General features: G+C 54.5%; 5 protein-coding genes across 5 annotated transcripts in view; 2 read left to right on the forward strand and 3 right to left on the reverse strand.

The window, feature by feature from the left end:
• The window catches only part of PHACADRAFT_163995 (uncharacterized protein), a gene marked incomplete at both ends in the record, with an annotated part of 4,419 nt that extends 1,003 nt beyond the window's left edge, over positions 1-3,416 (forward strand). The window contains 7 exons of the mRNA XM_007398311.1: positions 499-1,845; positions 1,920-2,071; positions 2,133-2,238; positions 2,332-2,615; positions 2,696-2,797; positions 2,927-3,129; positions 3,216-3,416. Of these exons, the coding sequence (XP_007398373.1) occupies positions 499-1,845; positions 1,920-2,071; positions 2,133-2,238; positions 2,332-2,615; positions 2,696-2,797; positions 2,927-3,129; positions 3,216-3,416 (2,395 nt within the window). The remainder of the gene's footprint in view (positions 1-498; positions 1,846-1,919; positions 2,072-2,132; positions 2,239-2,331; positions 2,616-2,695; positions 2,798-2,926; positions 3,130-3,215) is intronic.
• Positions 3,417-3,613: 197 nt separating this feature from the next.
• PHACADRAFT_163996 (uncharacterized protein) lies at positions 3,614-7,493 on the reverse strand (the record flags this gene model as incomplete). Its single annotated transcript, XM_007398312.1, has 12 exons — positions 3,614-3,919; positions 4,008-4,210; positions 4,267-4,419; positions 4,472-4,609; positions 4,665-5,355; positions 5,412-5,821; positions 5,885-6,029; positions 6,080-6,153; positions 6,212-6,498; positions 6,551-6,632; positions 6,684-6,936; positions 7,008-7,493. The coding sequence occupies 12 exons, from the start codon at positions 7,491-7,493 to the stop codon at positions 3,614-3,616; spliced, it is 3,228 nt and encodes a 1,075-aa protein (XP_007398374.1).
• Positions 7,494-7,684: 191 nt separating this feature from the next.
• Positions 7,685-10,444, reverse strand: PHACADRAFT_260180 (uncharacterized protein). Its single transcript, XM_007398313.1, has one exon. The coding sequence runs from the start codon at positions 10,082-10,084 to the stop codon at positions 7,988-7,990; it is 2,097 nt and encodes a 698-aa protein (XP_007398375.1). The 5' UTR covers positions 10,085-10,444; the 3' UTR covers positions 7,685-7,987.
• A 2,686-nt stretch (positions 10,445-13,130) lies between these two features.
• On the reverse strand, positions 13,131-13,443 carry PHACADRAFT_260184 (uncharacterized protein). Its single transcript, XM_007398314.1, has one exon. The coding sequence runs from the start codon at positions 13,402-13,404 to the stop codon at positions 13,150-13,152; it is 255 nt and encodes an 84-aa protein (XP_007398376.1). The 5' UTR covers positions 13,405-13,443; the 3' UTR covers positions 13,131-13,149.
• A 2,645-nt stretch (positions 13,444-16,088) lies between these two features.
• On the forward strand, positions 16,089-16,710 carry PHACADRAFT_198121 (uncharacterized protein; the record flags this gene model as incomplete). The annotated part of the gene is made up of 2 exons (XM_007398315.1): positions 16,089-16,413; positions 16,505-16,710. 2 exons carry the CDS (start codon positions 16,089-16,091, stop codon positions 16,708-16,710), a joined length of 531 nt encoding a protein of 176 aa, XP_007398377.1.
• Between the last annotated feature and the right edge of the window lie 4,353 nt (positions 16,711-21,063).

Here is a 21,063-nt window from a genome sequence, read left to right on the forward strand (position 1 = left end):
TTTTCTGAGCTAGACGTTGTGTGCCCATCCGCCTCGCGAGAGCCGTGTCCGTATGTTTCCTGTTGGAACGTTTTGCCGACGTTGTGCGGTGGGTCCTTGGCAGAACCTAGTGGCACAGCTTCACGTAAAGGTGCGAGATGCGGAGTTGCTCTTGTCACCGCCAGGCACCAGCTCGGCTCATTGCAGACAGCTCTCTGATTTCCACTCCGTCTCACACACATATAACCCATCTGCTTCTCCTGCCGATACCTACCGTCATAGCCATCACACATCGCCAAGCCTGCACTCCTACTTAACGCTCAATTTCCCTCCATTTCCCCGCACAGACATTCCGCCTCGATGGCCAGTCCATCCCTGCTCGCAACAGATCGCTCCCAGCTGTCCCGACTCCGCGACGAGCTGGCCGAACGCGTCCGTGGCCCCGTTTTGCTCCCAGATGATCCCGAGTACGTCTCATCCTCTCCCTTGCAAATCCCCCGATCTCACCCCACTTGACAGATTCGCCGAACGCTCGCGGACGTTCAACGGCAAGCTCACCCCCAACCACCGCCTCGTCGTCTCTCCGCTCGACGCCCAGGACGTCAGCGCCGTCGTCACCTTCTGCGCCTCCCACGCGCTCTCCCCGTCCGTCCGCTCCGGCGGCTACGGCATCGCCGGCTGGGCCGTCGCCGGCGACATCGTCGTCGACATGAGCCTCATCCGCGAGATCGACATCGAGCCGCCACAGACCGCCGAGGACGGCTCCCACAGGTGGACGAGGCTCAGGGACATGCCGCCTCCGAGGGGCGGCCGCGGCCGCGGCCACGTGTCCTTCCAGGGCAAACCCGAGATCATGGCCGTCGTCGGCAGCACGCCCCGCCTCCACACCGAGCCAGTCGCGGGCGCGAAGCGGCGGCGCGAGGACAGCCCCGTCGACGAGGGCCCCAGCACCACCACCGGCGACCGCCCCATCGCCGACGTGCGGCTGCGGCACTACGACGCCGCGTCGCACACCGTCGCCAGCTTCCTGCGCGGGCCGCCTCTGCCCCCAGAAGAGGGCGGCGAGGAGCCGCGCCAGCCGCCCGCGAACAAGCGTCGGCTCGGCTCGTCCGCCGCGCGCGACGGCGACAGCGACGTGCCGCCCCTCGCGATCCCGCCTCTGGCCGAGCGCCAGCGCTCGACCGAGTCCTCGCCCGGCTCGGGGCTCTCGTCTGACGGCCGCACGCTCAGCACGAGCACCGCAGAGACCTCGCCGGCGGCCACGCCTGTCGACTCCCACCCTGCCCCTGCATCGATCCCGGCGCCACCGGCGCCACAGGCGGCGATCGGCCCTGCACCAGCAGCGCCGCCGCCGCCGCCGCCGCCGCCGCAGCAGCAGCATGCGACTCAGGTCCACGACTTTGTGCCTGCGCCGCCTGCGCCCCCCTCGAGCGGCGGCACCGTGGCGCGCGACCCGTTCGGGTACATGTCCTCTGGCCCGTCTGCGCCCCCTCCGACCGTCTACACCGGCTTCCGCGCCTTCTCCTCGCCCGCCGGGCCCGTGAACATGTTCGGGCGGCCCCTCGTCCCTCCACCGCCGCCTCCGCCGCCTCCAGGCGGCAGCATCGTGCCCGCGAACCCCTTCTCGTCGAACCCCTTCCCGGCGAACCCCTTCCCGTCAAACCCCTTCTCGTCAAACCCCTTCCCGTCGCAGCCCCTCGCGGGCATGGCGCCCGCGCGCCCGGTGCACCCGCACGCGTACGTCACCGTCGGCGCGGGCATGCGCCAGAAGGAGGTCGACATGTACACGGCTGAGAACCCGCTGCCGGGGGTGAGCCCCGTGAGCGGGGCGACGGAGGACGGGCTCGTGCCGTACCACGTCCCGATGTAGGGCCTCCCGTTAGTTTGTTCGGATTTGCTTGCTGAATTCTTTTTTTCTTTTCTTCTTCTTTCTTTGGCAGGGGCGCGCATCCCGCCGGCTCGTCGGTCCTGTTTCTCTCCGGCTTTGGCTTCCTGAGCCGGTTGTACGGGCTCAGCGTCGACAACGTCGTCGAGGTCGAGATGGTGCTCGCAGACGGAAAGATCGTCGTCGTCAGCGAGGACGAGCACCCGGGTGCGTTTTTCCGTTCGCGCGCGTGTGTGTGTGTAGCGCGGGTGCTGACACGGCAAGCCAGAGCTGTGGTGGGCCATCCGCGGCGCAGGGCCCGCCTTCGGCATCGCGACGCGCTACAAAGTCAAGGCGTTCCCCGTGCCCGTCTGCTTCGCCGGCAACCTCATCTAGTGCGCTCATCTCATCTCATTCCCACCCCTTTTTTTTTGCCCGCTCGCTCGTGTGCCCTCGCTGACCACCACCCCCACGACGCCCCCCCGCAGCCGCTTCCACCGCGCGACGGCGCCGTCGCTGCTCAAGCACTTCCGCGACTGCATCAAGGGCGCGCCGCGCGAGCTGTACGCGAACGTGCTGCTCACGGCCGGGCCCGCGGACAAGGACTCGCTCGTCGTCATCCAGATGTGCTACCTCGGCCCCAAGGCGCACGGCGTCGCGTACCTCCAGGCGATCTCGAGCTGGGACGGCGAGGCGTGCCTCCTGAACGAGGTGAACGAGAAGAGCTTCCTCTACCAGCAGGACAGCATCGCGCAGATCCTGCGCGGGAAAGGTGCGCAGCGCCCTGTTCTGCTCTGCTCTCGAGCGCGCGCGAAGCTGAATGAATCCGATCCCGCTCGCGTTCTTCCGCAGCCGGGAGACAGTGGTTCCTCCGCTCGTCGCTCATCCACTCCCTCCCGGACGAGGTCATCCACAAGACGGTCATGCAGTTCGCGGACACGCCGATCGGATGTAGTGAGTCATCTTGTAATTGGCCCTTTGCCTTCCCTCCGCCGCAGCGCGCTGACACACACACCCCGTCCGCCCGCGCGTCGTCGTCGCCGCCGCCGCCGCCGCCGCCCCTCCCCTGCAACCCTCCCCCAGCGTGGATCTTCGAGCTCTCCGGCGGCGCGATCGCCGATTTCGAGGACACCTGTCTGCCCAAGGAGCAGCGCGAGGCCGTCTGGACCGTCGCGGCGCTGCACCAGTGGGAGATGGGCATCGACGACCCGCGGTGCATCACGACCGCCGAGGACTGGATGGCGGGGACGATCAAGCTCGTCTCTGTCGGCGGGCCCTTGCCCACGGTACGTAGGCACTCTTCTCTCCCGTCAGGCCAGCAGGTTTACTGAGCGTGTGACACACACGCACACACGCACGCACACGCACACAGTTCCTCGGCCGCCACGAGCCGCCCGAGCGCACCATGGCGAGCTACGGCAAGCACTGGACGCGCCTCGCCGAGCTCAAGCGCAAGTACGACCCTGAGAACCTGTTCAGGAACAACTTTTGGCCTTTGGACAAGGATGGGCAGCCCATCACTCCGCTCTACAACGAACCGCCTTCGCCGTCCATGTCGCCGTGGCAGCGCTAGCCCTGCCGGCAGGGCCGCCCGACCCGTCACGCATTTCTTGTGCTCTCTGGATCTTGGAGTGAGATCTTTGGTATACCATAGGTGCTCTCTACCCTACTAGGAAATAAGTTACGAATCCAATCAGATTAAACCTTCCCATGCCACACTCCGTCCCCCCCCCCCCGTGCCAGTCTACAGTTAAGACGAGAGACGACGACTCAGACCCTCTCTTCCGCGACGTGCGAGTACGTGAGGTCCGCGTTGAGCGAGCGCTCGTAGCGGCGGCGGCCCTCGTGCAGCGTCGCAGAGATGCCGGCGAGCATGAGCAGCATCCCGAGGTCCCCGAGGTCGAGCGCGGCGGTCTGGAAGATGCTCTGCATGAAGGGCACGTACACGAGCGCGAGCTGGACGACGAACGAGACCGAGACGGTGCCGAGGAGCATCTTGTTTTGCGTGATCCCGCAGCCGAGGCCGCGGTTCTGGAGCGCGGAGACGAGGTCGAGGAACACGAAGCAGGTGAAGGTCTGCCAAAAAAGAAAAAAAAAAAGCGCAAAGCAGGCGTGAGTGACACACTGGTCAGGACCGCACGTCTTCCGGAGTGGATAAGCTCACCATCGTCTGCTCCCGTCTCGACATGTGGTCGTCTGAGAGGGCGAACATGTAGATGGAGAGCGTCCCGACGACGATCACGGACGCTGAGAAGAGCACGCGGTAGACAAGCCGTCGGCTGATGATGGGCTCGTCTTTCCGGCGTGGCGGTTTCTTCATTATAGCAGGGTCGACAGGATCCACTCCTAAGGATTGACTCGGTGGCCCTGCAAGGCATCGATTAGCTCACGGTGTGGATAGTAGGCAGGCGGAAGGGACTCGCCGTCCATGAGTATGTTGATGAACAGGATCTGCATGGCGTTCAGTGGATTGCTTAGCCCGAAGAACGTGCTCAGCGTGATCAACGTCAGGGCGGCCACAGCGGTGCTGAGCTGGAAAGACAGAAAGTTCTGGATATTATGGAAGATGGATTTGCCTTCGAGATATTGAGCACCGTCCAGGATATCTAGTAAACAGTTGCGACACACCTTCTTCCACAGCAGGCAGAATTGTTGTGAAGTTGTCATCAACCAGGATCATATCCGCGGCCTCCTTTGCTACATCTGTTCCGCTCTTACCCATTGAGACACCGATGTCGGCCATCTTGAGTGCAGGCGCATCGTTCACTGCAACCAAGGATGAGACAAAAGAACACAACGGCTAACCACAATATATATTTACCTCCGTCTCCGGTCATGGCGACCACCGCTCCTCTCGACTGGAACGCTTCGACGATGGCCATCTTATGTTTTGGTGTCGTCCTTGCAAAAACGCTGACAGCTCCGACCCGTTCGCACAACTGGCCCTTGCTCATCGCATCGATCTCCCGTCCGGTGAGGCATGACGAGCTCCCAGACCCAACATTCAGGCCGAGCTGCCGGGCGATCGACAGTGCGGTCTGTTCTGCGTCTCCAGTGATCATGACGATCTGAACACCGCTGGATTGCAACAGACTGATCGCGTCGGCGACGCCTTTGCGCGGCGGGTCATACATCGCCTGGAAGCCGACGAAGACGAGGTTCGACTTGGTGTTGTCAGCGGGAGCAGGCGTGCCAACGCGCGAGGCCGGGATCGACGGAGGGTTGGACGCCTCGACAGAACCATAGCCGTACGCCATGGCGAGGACGCGGAGCCCTCGCGACGCGGTCGACTGGGCCTTGGACATGACAACGCTGCGCGTATTCGCGTCCAAACCAGGGGTCGAATCTTCTCCGACGTAGTAGAACTTGCAGCGGTCGAGGATAGCGTCGATAGAGCCTTTGATGTAGTACATCTCTCGCTTCGCCAGACCGTCGCCACTACTGTGAGTCCCACTAACGGCCATGTACTTGCGCTCAGAGTTGAAAGGAAGTTCTGTTTGACGAGTGAAATCCTGGGTAATTGTCGGTCAGGGGAAGAACTGGGCTGTAGCAGACGGCAGTGACGTACAACTCGCTGATCGGACATGCCGAAGGATGGCAAAACGTTGAGTAGCGCTACATCCACGGAATGGCCGACGTAAGCGACTTCTTCGTGACGATAGACAGCATTGTTGCAAAGCGAGCCAATCTCTAAAGTTTTGACGAGAGCCGGAGTAGTGTGCAGAGAAGCTTGTGACGCGCCCGATGCATCTATCGTGACGGTCTCGTCTATAGTGTAGATCTCGGTAACAGTCTGCTCGTTCTTCGTCAGAGTGCCTGTCTTATCCGAACAAATTACCGAGACTGAGCCAAGTGCCTCTACCGAGTGGAGCTTCTTTACGATGGCTTTTCGCTTGGACATGCGGAGCACGCCTAGCGCAAGTGTTACGGTAGTGACAATCGGAAGGCCTTCCGGAATAGCAGCAACGGCAAGGGACACTGCGCTTCAAGTGAGATCAACACGACCTAAGAGATACGGAAAGCGGGTGGGAATGAACTCACCTCCGATAGTGAACATTTCGAGCCACGGTCGACTCTGCAAGACACCAATGATGCAGATAACACCGATGACACCAAACGATAAGATAGAGAGTTTCTTCGCGAGCTCATCCATGCTAAGCTGGAGGGGTGTGCGCTTCTCTTCTACCTGAAATGGAGTTAGCTGAATCTAGTATACTCGAATGGGGTAGCACTCACATCCTGCATCATTGAGAAAATGACACCAAACTCTGTCTGTGTCCCAGTGGCAATGACTACACCAGAACCTCTGCCTGCACCCGACCATTAAAATTCCCTTCTGACGCCTTCATAATAGACGTATATGCGTACCATTTCGGACTAATGTCCCCATATATGCGATGCATGACCGTTCAGCGAGGGCGACCGGCTCGTGAACTGCCCCGTTTACATCGCCATTCGCATAGCCATTGACCGTCGGGCAAGTCTCTGTGTCTTTCCCCCGCGCTGTAGTCTCTCCGGTCAGACTGCTCTCGTCCACTTCCAGGTCGACGGCGGAAGTGAGTCTAACATCCGCGGGTATACGGTCCCCCGTACCAAATGTCACGATGTCGCCGGGGACAAGCTCGTTAGCAAGTGTGGTGAGCGACTTCCCATCTCTACTCGGGCCTCAGTAACCGAGAATGAACGAAGCCCGCAAGTCGAAATTACCTGATTATGTGGCAATGATGCGGGACGAGCTTGTTCAACGCTTCCAGGCTCTTCTCAGACCTCCGTTCTTGCACGAAGCCAACTGCGGACACATGAGCATTCGAATCCGTATAGTATATATCGTCAAGCGAACCTGTGAGTACAATAAGCACTGCAACAGTAATGCTGACCGCATCATCCACGTTTCCCATAACCGCGCTAACCAACGCGCTTCCGCACAGAAGTAGAATCAGCGGGCTTTCGTAAATTGTCTTCGCAAATTTCACCAGCGCATGTTCTGAGGCCGAGACGCTGAACTCATTGTAGCCATGTGTTGCTTGTAGAGCGGCAACTGCCGCCGAACGAAGGCCATCCGTTGGTGAAGTATGGAAGTACGCCAAGGTATTCTAGCGTGAAAGGGCGGAATCAGTGGGGCACACTGTGAAGAGCAGTGCATAAGGCGAAGTAATTAACTCACTTCTACCGAATAGTGCGCGAAGCGTGCTGACGGAGAGTCCTTCCGTTCGTCCCTATGTACAGGCAGCCTTTCATACTCGTTCTCCTCCGAGCCTGGGAAGTACGACTTGACGAAATATACAGCCCTCTGGAACACCCCAACGGGCCCTTCGTCAGGCACGACGTGTCCAAACTCGTCAGCAAGTCCGCGAGGCGTCGGAGGAAACCCGAGCAGCCCCTCGGCATGATGCCGCCGTAGAGTAGTGCTGTATGCAAAGTGGGCATTGGCATCCGGACCTGTCGGTTCAAGGATATGAGAGTCGTCGCTGGCATGTTGTGTGAAATATGCAGAAGCTGGTGGTGACGCAGTACTCCGAGGCGGTGGCAGGGTATTCGAGCGGAACGCGTGTCTAGTGTATGCTGCAGAGCCTGAGGACGCCGTAGAGAACGAAGACTCTTGGCCTGGTGCAACGTCCCTGGCGGGAGAACGTTTGCGGTCAACGCCCATGCTGCATCCGCGTTGCAGGCAGAGATGGCAGCGTCGCGCGTTGTGGTCGTGGTTGCGGTTTACGTGTAATGGGAGCGCTGCACCGCACTCCCACAGCAGACGCCTATGCCGACGCCTTCCAATTATGGATATTAGGCGGGGACCGCTCACGTAGGAGCTCCGGACGACACACACATCCCGCCTCGCACGGCGCAAAGAAGTCTCAATGTGATTGGCTCAAAGGTATCCAAGGTCCCTACGACAGCAGAAGTCCTAACTCCTATTACAAGTACATGTCCTTTTCATACAGCCATGATGGTCAACGGTACAAACATCTACGGAGCAAGAACATTAAAGGTCATTAGGTGGATGAGCATAAGTATCCCAGGATATCATATGTGTAGGGGGATAGGACTATGCAAGAATCGTCCATGAATGAGCAGCGAGCGAGCAAGCTAGACCAAGCAGTCCACAAGAAAGATGCGAGAAGCAAAAGGGCATACAAACAATAAATATCACGGGACAGGCTGCAAGAAGCTTGCGAGGGCCCATCCAATTTCCCTGCGTTCGTTGCGGACCATCATCAGACAATCTACGCCATCGTCGACCTTGAGGGGCAGGTCGGGGAAGGTTGAGGGGTGACCCTCCTCAACCATGATGCCGTAAACTTGGCCAGGTCTAAGGTTGAAGAACGGCAGGCCGCGGTACACAACAGGATACGGCGGACTGAGCGGGAAGACAACAGTGCAATCATAGAGCGTCGGCATCCGGTGCAGCGTGATATCCCGCGGGTCGAGATCGAACGAGGGCTGGGCCGGGGACGGCATAGGCGATAGGTTGAGAGAGGACATGGGCGGGAGCGAAGGCGAGCGGCGATGCCGCGACGAGGACGAATTGCCGGTCCGCAACGTGTCGGTGAGACGTCGCTTGAAACCCGGCTTACGTGGAGAGCGTCCACGGTCATCTTCCGCACCAAGATGTTCGGGGTGATTCACGAGACTGTATGAACTGCCGCTCGCACTCGCCTCCGCCTCACTCGTGGAGTCCAGTAGGCGACCCTGAGATGACGACTTGCGAAGTCGCATCGGAAGTGAGATTAGGGGAGATGGAATCTCGGGTTCGGTATGCCTCTCGGCATACTGCTGGAGAAACTCGCTGTATGACTGGTCTTCGTCATAGTGCTTGGGTTGAGACTTCGTCGACTTCGCCGAGTGCTTTGAGTGAAGACTCTCCGAGGACCGCTTCTTCTCAGAGTACGACGTCTTCGTACTGCCGGGCGACGCAACGAGCGTTTGTGACGATCGTGTCGAAGGAGAGTACATGTGCGCTGGGTCAAGGGCTGCCATGGAGCCCAGCACGACTGTGGAAGAGGTCGAATGTGTCTCGATTGAGCCCGAGAAGCTTCTTCCGCGTGCCCTATACATTGATCGTTGCGGCCCCTTGTCCTTGTCTCGGAGGGGTTTCCGAGTGATGTTGAGTCCCTCGAGTTGGAAGTGTACTTCGTCGTACCGCTGGTGCCAAATGACCATCGTCTGCTCCGCCGAACCCCTTTCTTCTTCGTCCATACGCAGAGCGTCCCACAGTTCCGACCACTGACCCTTGATCTGGGCCCATAACTGCACCTGCATGCGCCGGAAGACCTCGAGGCAAGCCCGGATGCCCTTGTCGAACAGCTCCAGGTACGCGGGCAATTCCGCGTTCAGTTGAGCACGAAGCGCAACATACGACTTTGAGGCTTCAAGAAGCTGAGGGGGTGGTCGCGATTTCGCAACGTTGAAATTCAGCAGGCCGTAGTGTAGGGGTTCGAGAGTGCGCATGGCCTCGAGTAGACGCTCGGGAGCGTTTGTAGAGTCCCTTAGCCGCTGTAGCTGCTCGAGCAACTCGTGATGAATTGACACTTCAGCATCCTTGCACGCCTGGGTAAGTCCGTGTTGGATGAGCTCGACGAAAGCGTCAAACGCTTCGGACTTGGCCTCTTGGTCCACGCCGATCGTCGCGCCAAAAGCGTGCGCCCAATGCTTCAGGGCCTCGAAGAACGTCGTCGTTGAGCGCACCCAGCGTAGGGCGTCCTTCGCAAACTGGCGCACGAACGCATCCTGCCGGCGGAGCTCTTCCCCCAGTCGCGCAACCCGCGCGGCCTCCTCGTTGGCCTCGGCGCCTTCCTTGACTTTGAACGCCGCCGCGCGGATACTCTTGATGCGTCCCAGGTTCACAGACGCTGCCACGCCGACGTTGAGGCCCTTCTTCTTCGCCTTAGCCTCGCCAGACTTGATGAAAGGCACGCCCATGAGCACTTCCTTAACCACCTCTCGCCGGCGTCGACCTTCGTTAACGCCATGCGCAACCTCCTCCATCTGCGCTCGCGCCTTCTTCAAGTGCTCTTTGTCAGGGTGCGAATCTGGCGTCTCGTCGATGATCGCGTTGAGCAGGAGTGAATACTTCAGCAGCCGCTGGACGGGTTTAATCAGTAATGACGGCAGGTCCCATGCGTGCGTTAGGCTTTGCGCCAGTGTACTGGTGTGGGCGAGGTACTGCGTGAGAGACGGGGTCTGCGGCAAGCTGTTGAGATGCTCTATCGCGGATGAATGTTTGGTGATGTAAGCCGTATACATAGGCTGAAGCCTTGGGATCTATAAGAGTGATGGTCTCATGGGCAACCAAGCAACAGTGCAAGTGAAGGGAACGCACCGTGTCGAGAAACAAGGCGCCAACATGATCCTCTCCGAATCCCCCTTCCAGGACTGACCCAAGCGCAGCCTCTAGCTTCCCCGTAAACTCATCGGAGAAGGTGGCCAGCTCCGCGACGTTGCCGAATATTGTTCGCACGTCCTCTGGGGTCATGGGTGGATCAAGAATAGAGCCTGTGGACGAGTCAGAGGCGGTCGAGTGCGTTCTCGACGGTGATGCCGAAGGTGGTGGTGTGGGTGGTATTGACTGTAGGGATGTCGAGTTCCCTGCATATTCCTTAAACAAAGGGTCCTTTCAAAGAGTGGCAACGACGAAGGACACACCTAATGCGAGAGGTATATGTATGTCTCGGATGAGAGATAGGTCGGACGCATACGAGCGTTCCGAGGTCAGAAGTTCTAGGAGCGCGTGGTGACGCTTGCAGGTTGGTTGGGACGCACTGGTGGGCAGATGCATGGAAGACGGTCGACTGCTGCTAGCGAAGGCATCCTGCTCGAACGACAGGTCTTCTAGCACAGGTGATGGCGGCAGGATGGGCAACGGTTTTTCCGGAGTCTTTGGCTGGAGGCTTGGCGAGCCGACGAGGGTCGAGAGACTTCCGAAGCTGCGTCTGTGCGACAGGCTGGTAACGCTGGTAGAGTCGGAGCCGTACTCGAGACTGCTGTCAGCAGAAAATGACAGCACAGATGATCGAGTGTCGATGGACATTCTGTAGTCCCTGGGCCGCAGTGGTGAGCGGGGCGGAAGAGGTGGAGAGGCAGGAGGAGCTGGAGATGAAGGCTCATGTGTCCCGTTTGAGACCTTGTACTCTGACGGAATGACTTGAGACACGCGGCGAGAACGAGGCGAGTCCGCGTTTGCGCTTGAAGGATTCAATTCAGCCATCATCTTCTCCGAGATCCTTGAACGATAGAAGGGAAACGGTGGTAACCAGTGTCTCAAGGGCGGAGAAGGGAGACGTCGACGGGTCGCGGCTTAACTCAATATATTTCTGGCTGAGCTTCGCGACGGAGTTCATTAGCATATCTAAATGAGAAGAGTATGACCGCAGCTTTGCGGGGCTCACCTTCCGAGTTTCCAGCGGGTGCTCTGCCGTACACGTGAAAGAGGTGCGTGCCTGCCTTGCGCCTACTTATCGGTTGAATTGGATGGGTCTCGAATGGCACCGGGAGAGGGAGTCGGAATGGGAAGAGTAGAAGGTTTCTATGAAGACTTGAAGTCGCAGGAACGAGTGGAAAGCGGCCGTTACACGCAGTAGATAGAGGTCCTAAAGGTCGGCAAAAGGTGTAGGTCATGTGCACAAGCGCATGCGCTCGCACTTCCGCAAGATCCTAGGCGACTTCGGTCCGCAAAAGATTGTAGCGACAAGATTAGAAAGTCGGGGATGAGGGGAGACTCTGCAGCTGAGAGCCGAGGACGAGGGCAGAATGGTGTTTCTCTACATTTCCTTTCTCGGAAATATATAAGCGCTAGCGCCCTCCATCTATACAAGATTTTGTCTTAGGCATGTATAATATCAACTGAGGAGCCTTCAACGCTTCAAGCTTCAACGCTCAAACTTAGTGATAAAATATTTCCACGCATTTGCGAGTGAGCGATCGTTTAATTACAAGTGGGAAGGCCGATGCAAACGCGTGACTCTCGAGCCTCCGGGGATTGAGATCCTTGGACGCCCAGACCCTTGTGGCCCACGCATTTCTGTGGGAATGCGAAGATGTAAGTGAAAGGCCTGAGTAGGTCTCGTGAGCAGCAATTCACGTTCATGTTCCGTACTTCACCTTGCCCCGCTGTAACACAGCTGGTATTTAGCTCTCACTTATAGACCGAACGAGGTGGATACAATCGATATGCAGCTTCCGCTCACCTCTGTGGCGCACGTATTCCCAACCTTAGGCTCTCGCGCTCTAGGTGTGTGGCTTGCTAAACAATCTTGCAACCGAGTCGAGCTAGCTGCTACATGTGAACAGCCCGGGTCCGTTGAGCATTGATTGGGACTTAGGCCCATAGTACTTACCTATTAAATAGTTTCCAGCCCTACGTACACCGTGCGCCAAAATTTGCCAACGGAGAGATAACAACGGAGTCTTTGACCCCTGCAGTGTCCGACTTGTTCGCCTGTTGCTCCACTGCGCTTGAAGTCTGTGCGTCTGGGACACGACTCAAGCGCGAGGTCGCCCGCGAGGGCGTTTCCAGCCTTACCAACAAACACGCACATATCGCACCAGCCCCCGGTGACGTTTCCACCCGCGAGCCAGCACCCCTGACATTCATGTAAGCTTCACAAGTCGAAGTTGGTGTCATTACCGCGGCCAAGCACAACAGCCAAGTTTTCCGAGGAGCCAGTCCAACAGTCTTTGTGGAAGCATATCTTTCTCCGAGGAGACAAACCAGAGGTTAGACTCGGACCAGCCGGTATGACAAGTCCCGGTTTCGCCAATAAATCTGAGTGAGAAATTTCAGGACGTTTTGGGAAAGGGACGAAGTTTTGATCTGATCAGCGGGGTCTCAGGCGGTTGTCGAAACCGAGGACTCGTCATATCGACTGAGAGGACCTGTCAGGTTTTTGGCGGGTGCCCTTCGGCGCTTAGGACTTACGCGATTTCGCAAGAGTGTCTCTGAGTAGGGGAGACCGAACGGCGGGCATAATACGTGCAACACTCGGAAGTAGACAAAAATACTGGTTCGAGCGGAGGTACAGGAGCGTAAGAAGCCATAAATTGGCATCAAATGGTAAGTGAACGGCAGATCCCGCAGATTTTGACAGGCGTGAGCATATGCCTGTCGAACCCCGCACGCTGTTCGAAAGCTCGTCGTCGAGCTCATCCGTCCCTAAACCTCGTCTGTCAGCTTTGTATTGGTTCCTTGAGGAGTACCACTCACCTCTGACTTGACTATCCAAGAGAAGGGTATGCTCCAGCTTTGCTTCTGCTCGGATGGCTGCCCTGCCCTTGGCGGCGGCTGTAGGCAGGACCTGCACTATGAGGAGATGCTATCGTCCCGGGTGGTCTTCCATGAGGTGAGTTGTCATATACTGGTTGTGCCACTTGCGGCACATGGTAGTATGATGGCAGAGGTCCTGGTGGAGAGCTATAGGCATACGGCAACTGATGCTGCGGCGCGGTGTACGGATAGGGCAAGTAGGGAGGAATTGAACGAGCTGCCGGAATGGGAGTAGAAGGGTAAGAAGCAGGATACAATGTGGAAGGGAAGTGTGCAGCAGAAAGCATGTACGAGGCTGTGACATATTCGCTGACGCATAGGCGTATGAGCCAGTTGGTGTCGAGGATGTGTACGCCCTTTGGCTTGGGTGCGTGCCGGTGGTCACTGAGGGTGGATGCGAGATGGCAGAATGAGGTGCTCGGAGAGGTGTAGTGAATGCCGGGGGGACGCTGGGCCAGGTCGGAGCTGCACTATGCAGCGAGCCAGATTGATAACTGCTCGGATCTGGTGGTGCGTCTGCTGACTGCTCAGGTCGAGATGACTCTGATCCCTGCACAACAGATGGAGGGGCTTGTACCCCACTAAGCTAGTGATTGTTAGAGCCGTTTGCGCAGGTACTCAATTAATAACAACTCACCATTGTTTTTGTAGTACTATCAACAGCCAAACCCAGGATTACACTGGCCAGCAGTTCACTGTTCTCAAGACGCGTCCGCTTTCCACGTGAAATACCACTTGTTGTCTCTACAGTCATAGCTGGAAAATGACGCTTCTGTCCCCTTTCAGAGTTGCTGCTTGCGTCAGCTGCTGGTACTCGTACAGTAGATTGTACCGCATTGGTTGTCATTTCGGTACCTGCGAGGGAAGCCTGAGCATTCATGAAGTTTGCAATAGGACCCGTAGAAGTAGCGGCTGTAGCTGGGGCCGCCTTCTTGCGCTGATCTTTCTTGGGAAGGGGGGTATATACAATCTGCAGCCTCCTGACAAAGGTGAGTAGTTCAGGTCCGTACTGTTCCCACCATAACCACAACGATCTCAGGTACTCTTCAAGACCATCTTCTGTGGAGATATATTGCGAAGACATGCTAGCAATATACTTCACGAGCGCGTCAGGCAGAATGGTGTCGGGATCAAAATGTGCGTTTGAGTGGTCACGTACAAAAACCTCTGACCGCCAGTCGTCAAGCTTTAGCTGCGCCGACTTGTCCAGTACGCCCTTTGTAGTGCTCCCCTTCTTTTTTGACTGTGACTTTGGTGCAGGGTGCGTGCAGTCAAGCAGCGAGGGGTCACAGATGTCGCAACATGGCACTTGCAGTGGTTTGTCTGGTTAAATGTATGAGCCAGATGCAAACATGCAGAGGGTGTATACTTACTCTTGAAGCTTTCGAATACCTCACGCCAGATCTGATGCCTGCACAGTATCGTCTGCACGAAAACAAGTAGACCCTCGTCTGCTACTTCGACATCAAGAGGTGGGTATGAGCACTCTGCGGGAAGCAAATCGAGTCACCAGCTACCGCCACGGTTAAGGCCATGGGCAACGGCATAGCCCTTGGGAGCTTTGGCGTATTTTGGCCCTGAGAATCCTTTTGCCTTCCCACCCTTTGACTTTGAGCCGTGTGTCTTCTTGATACTCTTCTTTGCAGGCTTCTTGTTGCGATCGGTCCGTTGTCCCAATATATGTTTTTCTTTACCCTTTATTTCTGGACAGTAAGCGCCTACTCGAATGTTCTACCCTTTTCTGGACAAGTCATTTCCGGTCCATTTCTGGACCACTTCCATTTCCCGGACGTTCTCGTACATACATTGTCCCTTCTCTGCTGATCCCGCAGTAGCTAGGTTAGTATAAATACCAGCCGGAAATGTCATGTACTTTAGCTTCGGCCTCCTGTATTATCAGTCACTCTCCTATATCATTTCCGGACTTCGTACAAGTTCATATTCTATGTTCTACAACTCTTACATTAGACCGAAGCTCCCTTCACCGGTGACCAGATGTACATGGTCCAACCCCCTATCACCAGAACCACAAGTCAGCAAAGCACTGAACTTACACCAGAAAGGTGCCGGAATCGAGCACACAAACACCACATCAGCCAACGACGAGATTATCATTTTCGAACATGAGACAACAAGTGGCACAGGTGCAGAGAAGTCATCTGCATACATAGAGACGACGAATCAAACACTGAAGCAATCGAGGAAATCCCCGATCGACTCATCAAAATTACCAGAGATCAACCAGCAGAGTGCATCGAAGCTCAACAAGAGGGAGACCTAGGAGACAATTTCACAGATACTTTCGAAACCCTCTCAGACACTGATCAAGAAGACACCGAGCTGCCAGAAGACAACATGGCAACACAAACAACAACCCTCACTGACAAGGAATTGTTAAAAGAACTCCTCCAGCGTACACACTTCCAAGGACAAGCTACTATAGCAGAACTACATCAGGCATTGCAATATGTCCATAATCCACCACCGCCAGCACCAGTATAGGCTGCAGCTGCCCATGTCGGAGGTCAAGGACCTCCAGGAGGAATTCCTGGACAACCAGGAGGTGGAGGCGGAGGAGGACCACCAGAAGGAGGACCACCTGGAGGCGGAGAAGGACCAATCCCAGCAGCTCTAGAACCAAACCCCATTGACTCTCAGCTGCTAGCAGCATTCACTGCTGTCTTACGCAACGCCCTTCTCCAGGAAGAGATAGGCAAGCCAGCCGAATTTTCCGGAGATATCGAGAAAGCCTGGGATTTCATCCACCAATGCGAGATGTATTTCCTCTCCAAAGCCTCGCAATTTCCAAATGATCAGGCAAAGATTCGCTTTGCGAACTCGCTCATGAAAGACTCGGGGAAGAAACAACCCCGGAAATGGGCGACGGTCAAGGAGAAGTTGTATTTTCTTCAAGAATGGCCTACCTGAGCTACACATTGCCAAGAATTTCTGGAAGCCTACAAGACAACTGACCCGAAATCCCGAGCCATGGTCGAGCTCCATCAGATTGTCCAGAAAGACCACGAAACGGTCAATGAGTACAACGTACACTTCAATACGTTAATTGCAGAAGCAGAAATAGTCAACCCAGACGCTGACGGAAACCTCCTCCAGCAATACTTGAGCGGATTAAAGGAATTACTTGCACGCCAATTGATCGCCCATATGCTGATCAACGCCACACTCTTCCAGTGGCAACAACAAGCCCTCGAGCTAGACAACAGGCTCGGAATTCTCAGGCATATCAAAAACAGGCAGATGCACCTTCCTACAAATTCCGGAACCACGACAACCACTCCGACATCCTCTACCCGTGACCCCAATGCCATGGATGTAGACGCTCTTAATACCGGACAAAGCGGAATTAAATGCTATAATTGCGGAAAATTTGGGCATATTGCCAGAGAATGCAGGCAACCTCGGCAAGCAGAAGGAAGAGGAGCCTACCGAGGAGGAGGAAACCAAAGAGGCAGAGGCCGAGGAGGTAGAGGGAACTGGAGAAACTACCAAGGCGATCTATCTGCAAATCGCCCCTACGTTCAAGTCACTCAATGGGACAGAAATCCAAGCTCCCCTCATCCACCAGCAGTCAGCAACCCAATTCTGGTAGACTTGCACGCAACTCCCACAACTCCATCGCACGTTGACATCGACGCCATGTTGAGTTCCATCCCATTGCCTGATCTGGATTGAATCAATTACAACCACTACTACAACCGCACGGGAAAGGACAAAAACCCGGATTCTACCCAGTGAGGTCAACGCCAGCTGTTGAACCTCTTCGAATTTCGATTTCATCTGTACTAGTAGCAGACATGAAGGCCCAGGCAATGAAATTACCTGTTATCATGAAATCGGAAGGAAATGCTGGAACAAAAATCAATGCGCTCATCGACTCCGGAGCTCAGGGCAAGTTCATCGACCAACAAGTTGTAAGGAAACTACAACTCCGTGAATACCCCCTGGCAAAACCAATACCAGTATTCAATGTCGATGGAACTCTCAACCGACTTAGATTTATTCGGAATTACGTAGAATCCACGGTACAAATTGGCGGCAAAGAAACCAAGGAATGAATGTTTGTTACTCACCTAGGAAAGCAAGATGCTATTCTAGGAATCGATTGGCTACAATATCACAACCCACGAATTAACTGGAAATACGGAATACTTGACTTTACTACCCGAAGATTTGGTATGGAAGAAGAACCGGACTTGGAAGGCAGAATTATCCAAGTATCCTCTGCTGACAATACAAGATTCCTCACCGAACATCTTCTAGTTCAATGCGGTGGAGGAGCTGTCCCAATGAAAGGATCCCCAGAAGCGGCAGGATACAACCTTACCACAATAGAAGATTCGGTCATTTCCCCTCACACTCGAGCAAAGATACCAACTGGATTATGGATGACACCTCCACCTGGCACCTATCTACGTATTGCCCCACGAAGTGGATTAGCACTCAAAGAAATTGACGTCGCAGCAGGGGTAGTTGACAGAGACTACATTGGAGAAATACAAGTCATCTTGGTCAATTACGGGAATACCCCTTTCACAATCACCAAAGGCGACCACATCGCCCAGGTAATTGTAGAAAGAATCGCTCAACCACCAATCCAGGAAGTAGAAGAACTACTCGCGACAGACTGAGGAAACCAAGGTTTTGGATCGACAGGGATAAGTGACAGGTTCCAGCCAATGTTAGACACCACCATCTGAGCCCTCCATATGGCGAATGACCCAGGAGCACCTCCTCTCTTTCGTATCTCAAAAACAACTATTGAACAAGATGATGAAATAACTGGAGATTATGTAGCCACATGGATACCAAACTCCGGTGAAATCCATACCATCCCGGTTACGACCACAATCGCACAAGCAATACTAGGGCTCTCCATTCGAATGAAGGTCAACCCAGCCATGACTCTTGCACAGGAGGCAGAAATACGGAAGCCTAAGACGACGCTCCCTGACTACCTCCAATTCTACGCTTCGGTATTCGAGAAGAAAGCTGCGGAGAGATTTCCGGAAGAAAGGTCTTATGACCATGCCATCAATCTCAAACCGGAATTTGCCCCTAAGAATTGCAAGGTTTACCCACTGTCTCCGCTAGAAGAATCAAAGATGAACAACTTCATCAACGAGAATCTACGGAAAGGATACATTCATCCATCCAAATCACCTATGGCTTCCCCCTTCTTTTTCGTCGGAAAAAAGGACAGAGATCTGCGCCCTTGCCAAGACTACTGCTATCTCAATGAAGGGACGGTCAAGAACTCCTATCCACTACCATTGATATCCGACCTCATCAACCAAATTAAAGGATGGAAATGCTTCACCAAGATGGATCTCTGGTCAGGGTATAACAATGTCAGAATCAAAGAAGGAGACCAATGGAAAGCGGCATTCAAAACAAGTCAAGGACTCTTCGGACTGTGCAATTCTCCGGCAACCTTCCAAGCCATGATGAACAACATATTTCAAGATATGATCACTGAAGGTTGAATCCAGATTTACATGAACGACATTCTGATCGGCAGAACAGACTCGGCGGATATCCGGCGCAAAACGATCCAAGTTGTCCAACGACTTCAAGAAAATGACTTGTATCTTAAACCGGAGAAATGTGTCTTTGACGTAGAAAAGGTAGAATTCCTAGGCATGATTGTTTCGCACAACAAAATCGAAATGGATCTGGTAAAAGTCAATGGCGTACTACAATGGCCTACTCCCACCACGGTCAAACAAGTACGAGGATTCTTAGGATTTGGGAACTTCTACAGAAGATTCATTGATCACTACTCCGATATTGTACGACCGTTGGTGGATCTTACCAAGAAAGATGCGCCCTTCATTTGGACTCCGGAATGTCAAAGAGCCTTCAACAAACTCAAACGACGATTCACCACAGCCTTTGTTCTACTAATGCCAGATCAAACCAAGTTGTTTGTTCTGGAATGCGACGCATCGCTAGTTGCAACCGCTGCAGTACTTCGTCAACAGGATGTTAATGGCGACTGGCACCCAATCGCCTATCTCTCTCAATCTCTCCTATCAGCCGAACAAAACTATGAGATCTACGATCGCAAACTTCTTGCCATCGTCAGAGCATTGGAAGCATGGCAACATTACCTCCTCAGGACGCAATTTCCACTTCGGATATTGAGTGACCACAAGAACTTGACATACTTCCACGCAGCCAGATGGCTCAACCGAAGACAAGCAAGATGACAATTATTCCTCTCTCAGTTTGATTTTACACTTCATCATTGCCCGGGTCCGCAACTCGTACAGTCGGATGCTCTCACCCAAAATTCTGGACCCTCCCATTCCACAGACGACAATGTTGATCAAATCCTCCTGCCAGACACACTTTTTGCGAAAACAAACATTCGCTCACTACACATCGCTCAATCCCTGCTGATATAATCAGATGGCCCACAACACTTCACTGCAGCAAATACCAATGAGGCATTACTAGATCGCATCAGAAGGATGGGACAAGCAGACAACTACGCAAACTCCGTCCGTACGGCAATGCAGAATAACACAATCCCATTTCCTGCACGAACGACCATGGAGGATTGGATGGAAAACAACGGCGTCCTATACTACCAATCCCGATGTTATGTACCATCCGACCTCGCACTTCGCTGAGAAGTCACAAGGCTCTATCATGATGCCCCAGTATCCGGACATCCCGAACAGTTCAAAACAGCAGAATTACTGACGCGTAACTTCTTCTGGCCAGGGATATGATTGTTCATGTCCAGTTACGTCCAAGGATGCGTGGCATGCCAGCAGATGAAAGTCAACACTCATCCAACCACTCCATCACTACAACCAATATGAGCAACCCACAGGGCTAGGCTTTTCGCATTCGTTACATGCAACTTCATCACCGCACTACCGCTCTTACGAGGTTTTAATCCTTAATGGTCGTAGTCGACCATGACTCTACGAAGGAGGTAATTATAATCCTCTGCACAAAAAGGACGGACACGACAATGACAGCAACGCTCTACCACAACCACGTTTTCCGAAGATTTGGAATGCTGGACAAGTCCCTGTCCGATCGGGGACCTTAATTTGACTCCCTCGTCTTGAAAGAACTATGGAAGCTAACTGGTGTAGAAGGATGAATGAGCATGGCGTATCACCCACAGACTGATGGAGAAACTAAACGCATGAATAGAGAGATTGAGGCATATTTCCAGATATTCTGTTCTACCCATCCTCACGATTGGGCCGACTACATCCCAACCTCAAATTTGCATTCAATAATCAGGAACATTCTGCGACGAAACATTCGCCGTTCTTTCTCATGTTCGGCTCACATCCTAAGGCACTCCCGACAAACTTCGCACGATCAAAAGTTCCGTCAATTCAAGAATGGCTTCGGATAAGGCAAAAAGCCCATGAAGAAGCAGGAGTGGCCTTAGATTATGCCACGGCTCAAATGGCAGGAAGATTACACCAGAAATTGACTCCATTCACCAAAGGTCAGAAGGTGTGGCTGAAGATGACTCACCATGAGGACGGTTACCCCTTCAAGAAAATGGCACCCAAGAGACACGGACCGTTCAAGGTACAGAAGGTTCTTTCGAAGCTAGTATATAAACTAGCCCTTCCAGGCACTATGAAGATCCACCCCGTGGTACATGCTTCCCTGCTCACGCCATATCACGAGACACCACAGCATGGGAAGAACTTCCTAGAACCACCACCGGAGATCATAAACCGACACGATGAATACGAAGTGGAAGCAATTCTCGCACACCGGCCCTGGTACGGACATCGCTGGTATTTAGTCAAGTGGAAACACCAATCCACGGCCGAGAATTCATGGGAACCAGAAGGCAACCTGAAGAACGCAGCAGAAATCCTGAAAAGGTATAAAGAGGTCAAAGGAATCCCCCCAACCACTCAGCAGCCAACTTCCAAGTTGACTACTACAACATGGC

The sequence above is a fragment of the Phanerochaete carnosa genome, assembly GCF_000300595.1.
Source record: "Phanerochaete carnosa HHB-10118-sp unplaced genomic scaffold PHACAscaffold_7, whole genome shotgun sequence".
In the NCBI taxonomy this organism is placed as follows: domain Eukaryota; kingdom Fungi; phylum Basidiomycota; class Agaricomycetes; order Polyporales; family Phanerochaetaceae; genus Phanerochaete; species Phanerochaete carnosa.

Bases quoted from the DNA above. Each gene is read 5' to 3' on its own strand.
- PHACADRAFT_260184 (XM_007398314.1), bottom strand. From the start codon at position 13,404: ATGTCACAGCCTCGTACATGCTTTCTGCTGCACACTTCCCTTCCACAT.
- PHACADRAFT_260180 (XM_007398313.1), bottom strand. From the start codon at position 10,084: ATGTATACGGCTTACATCACCAAACATTCATCCGCGATAGAGCATCTC.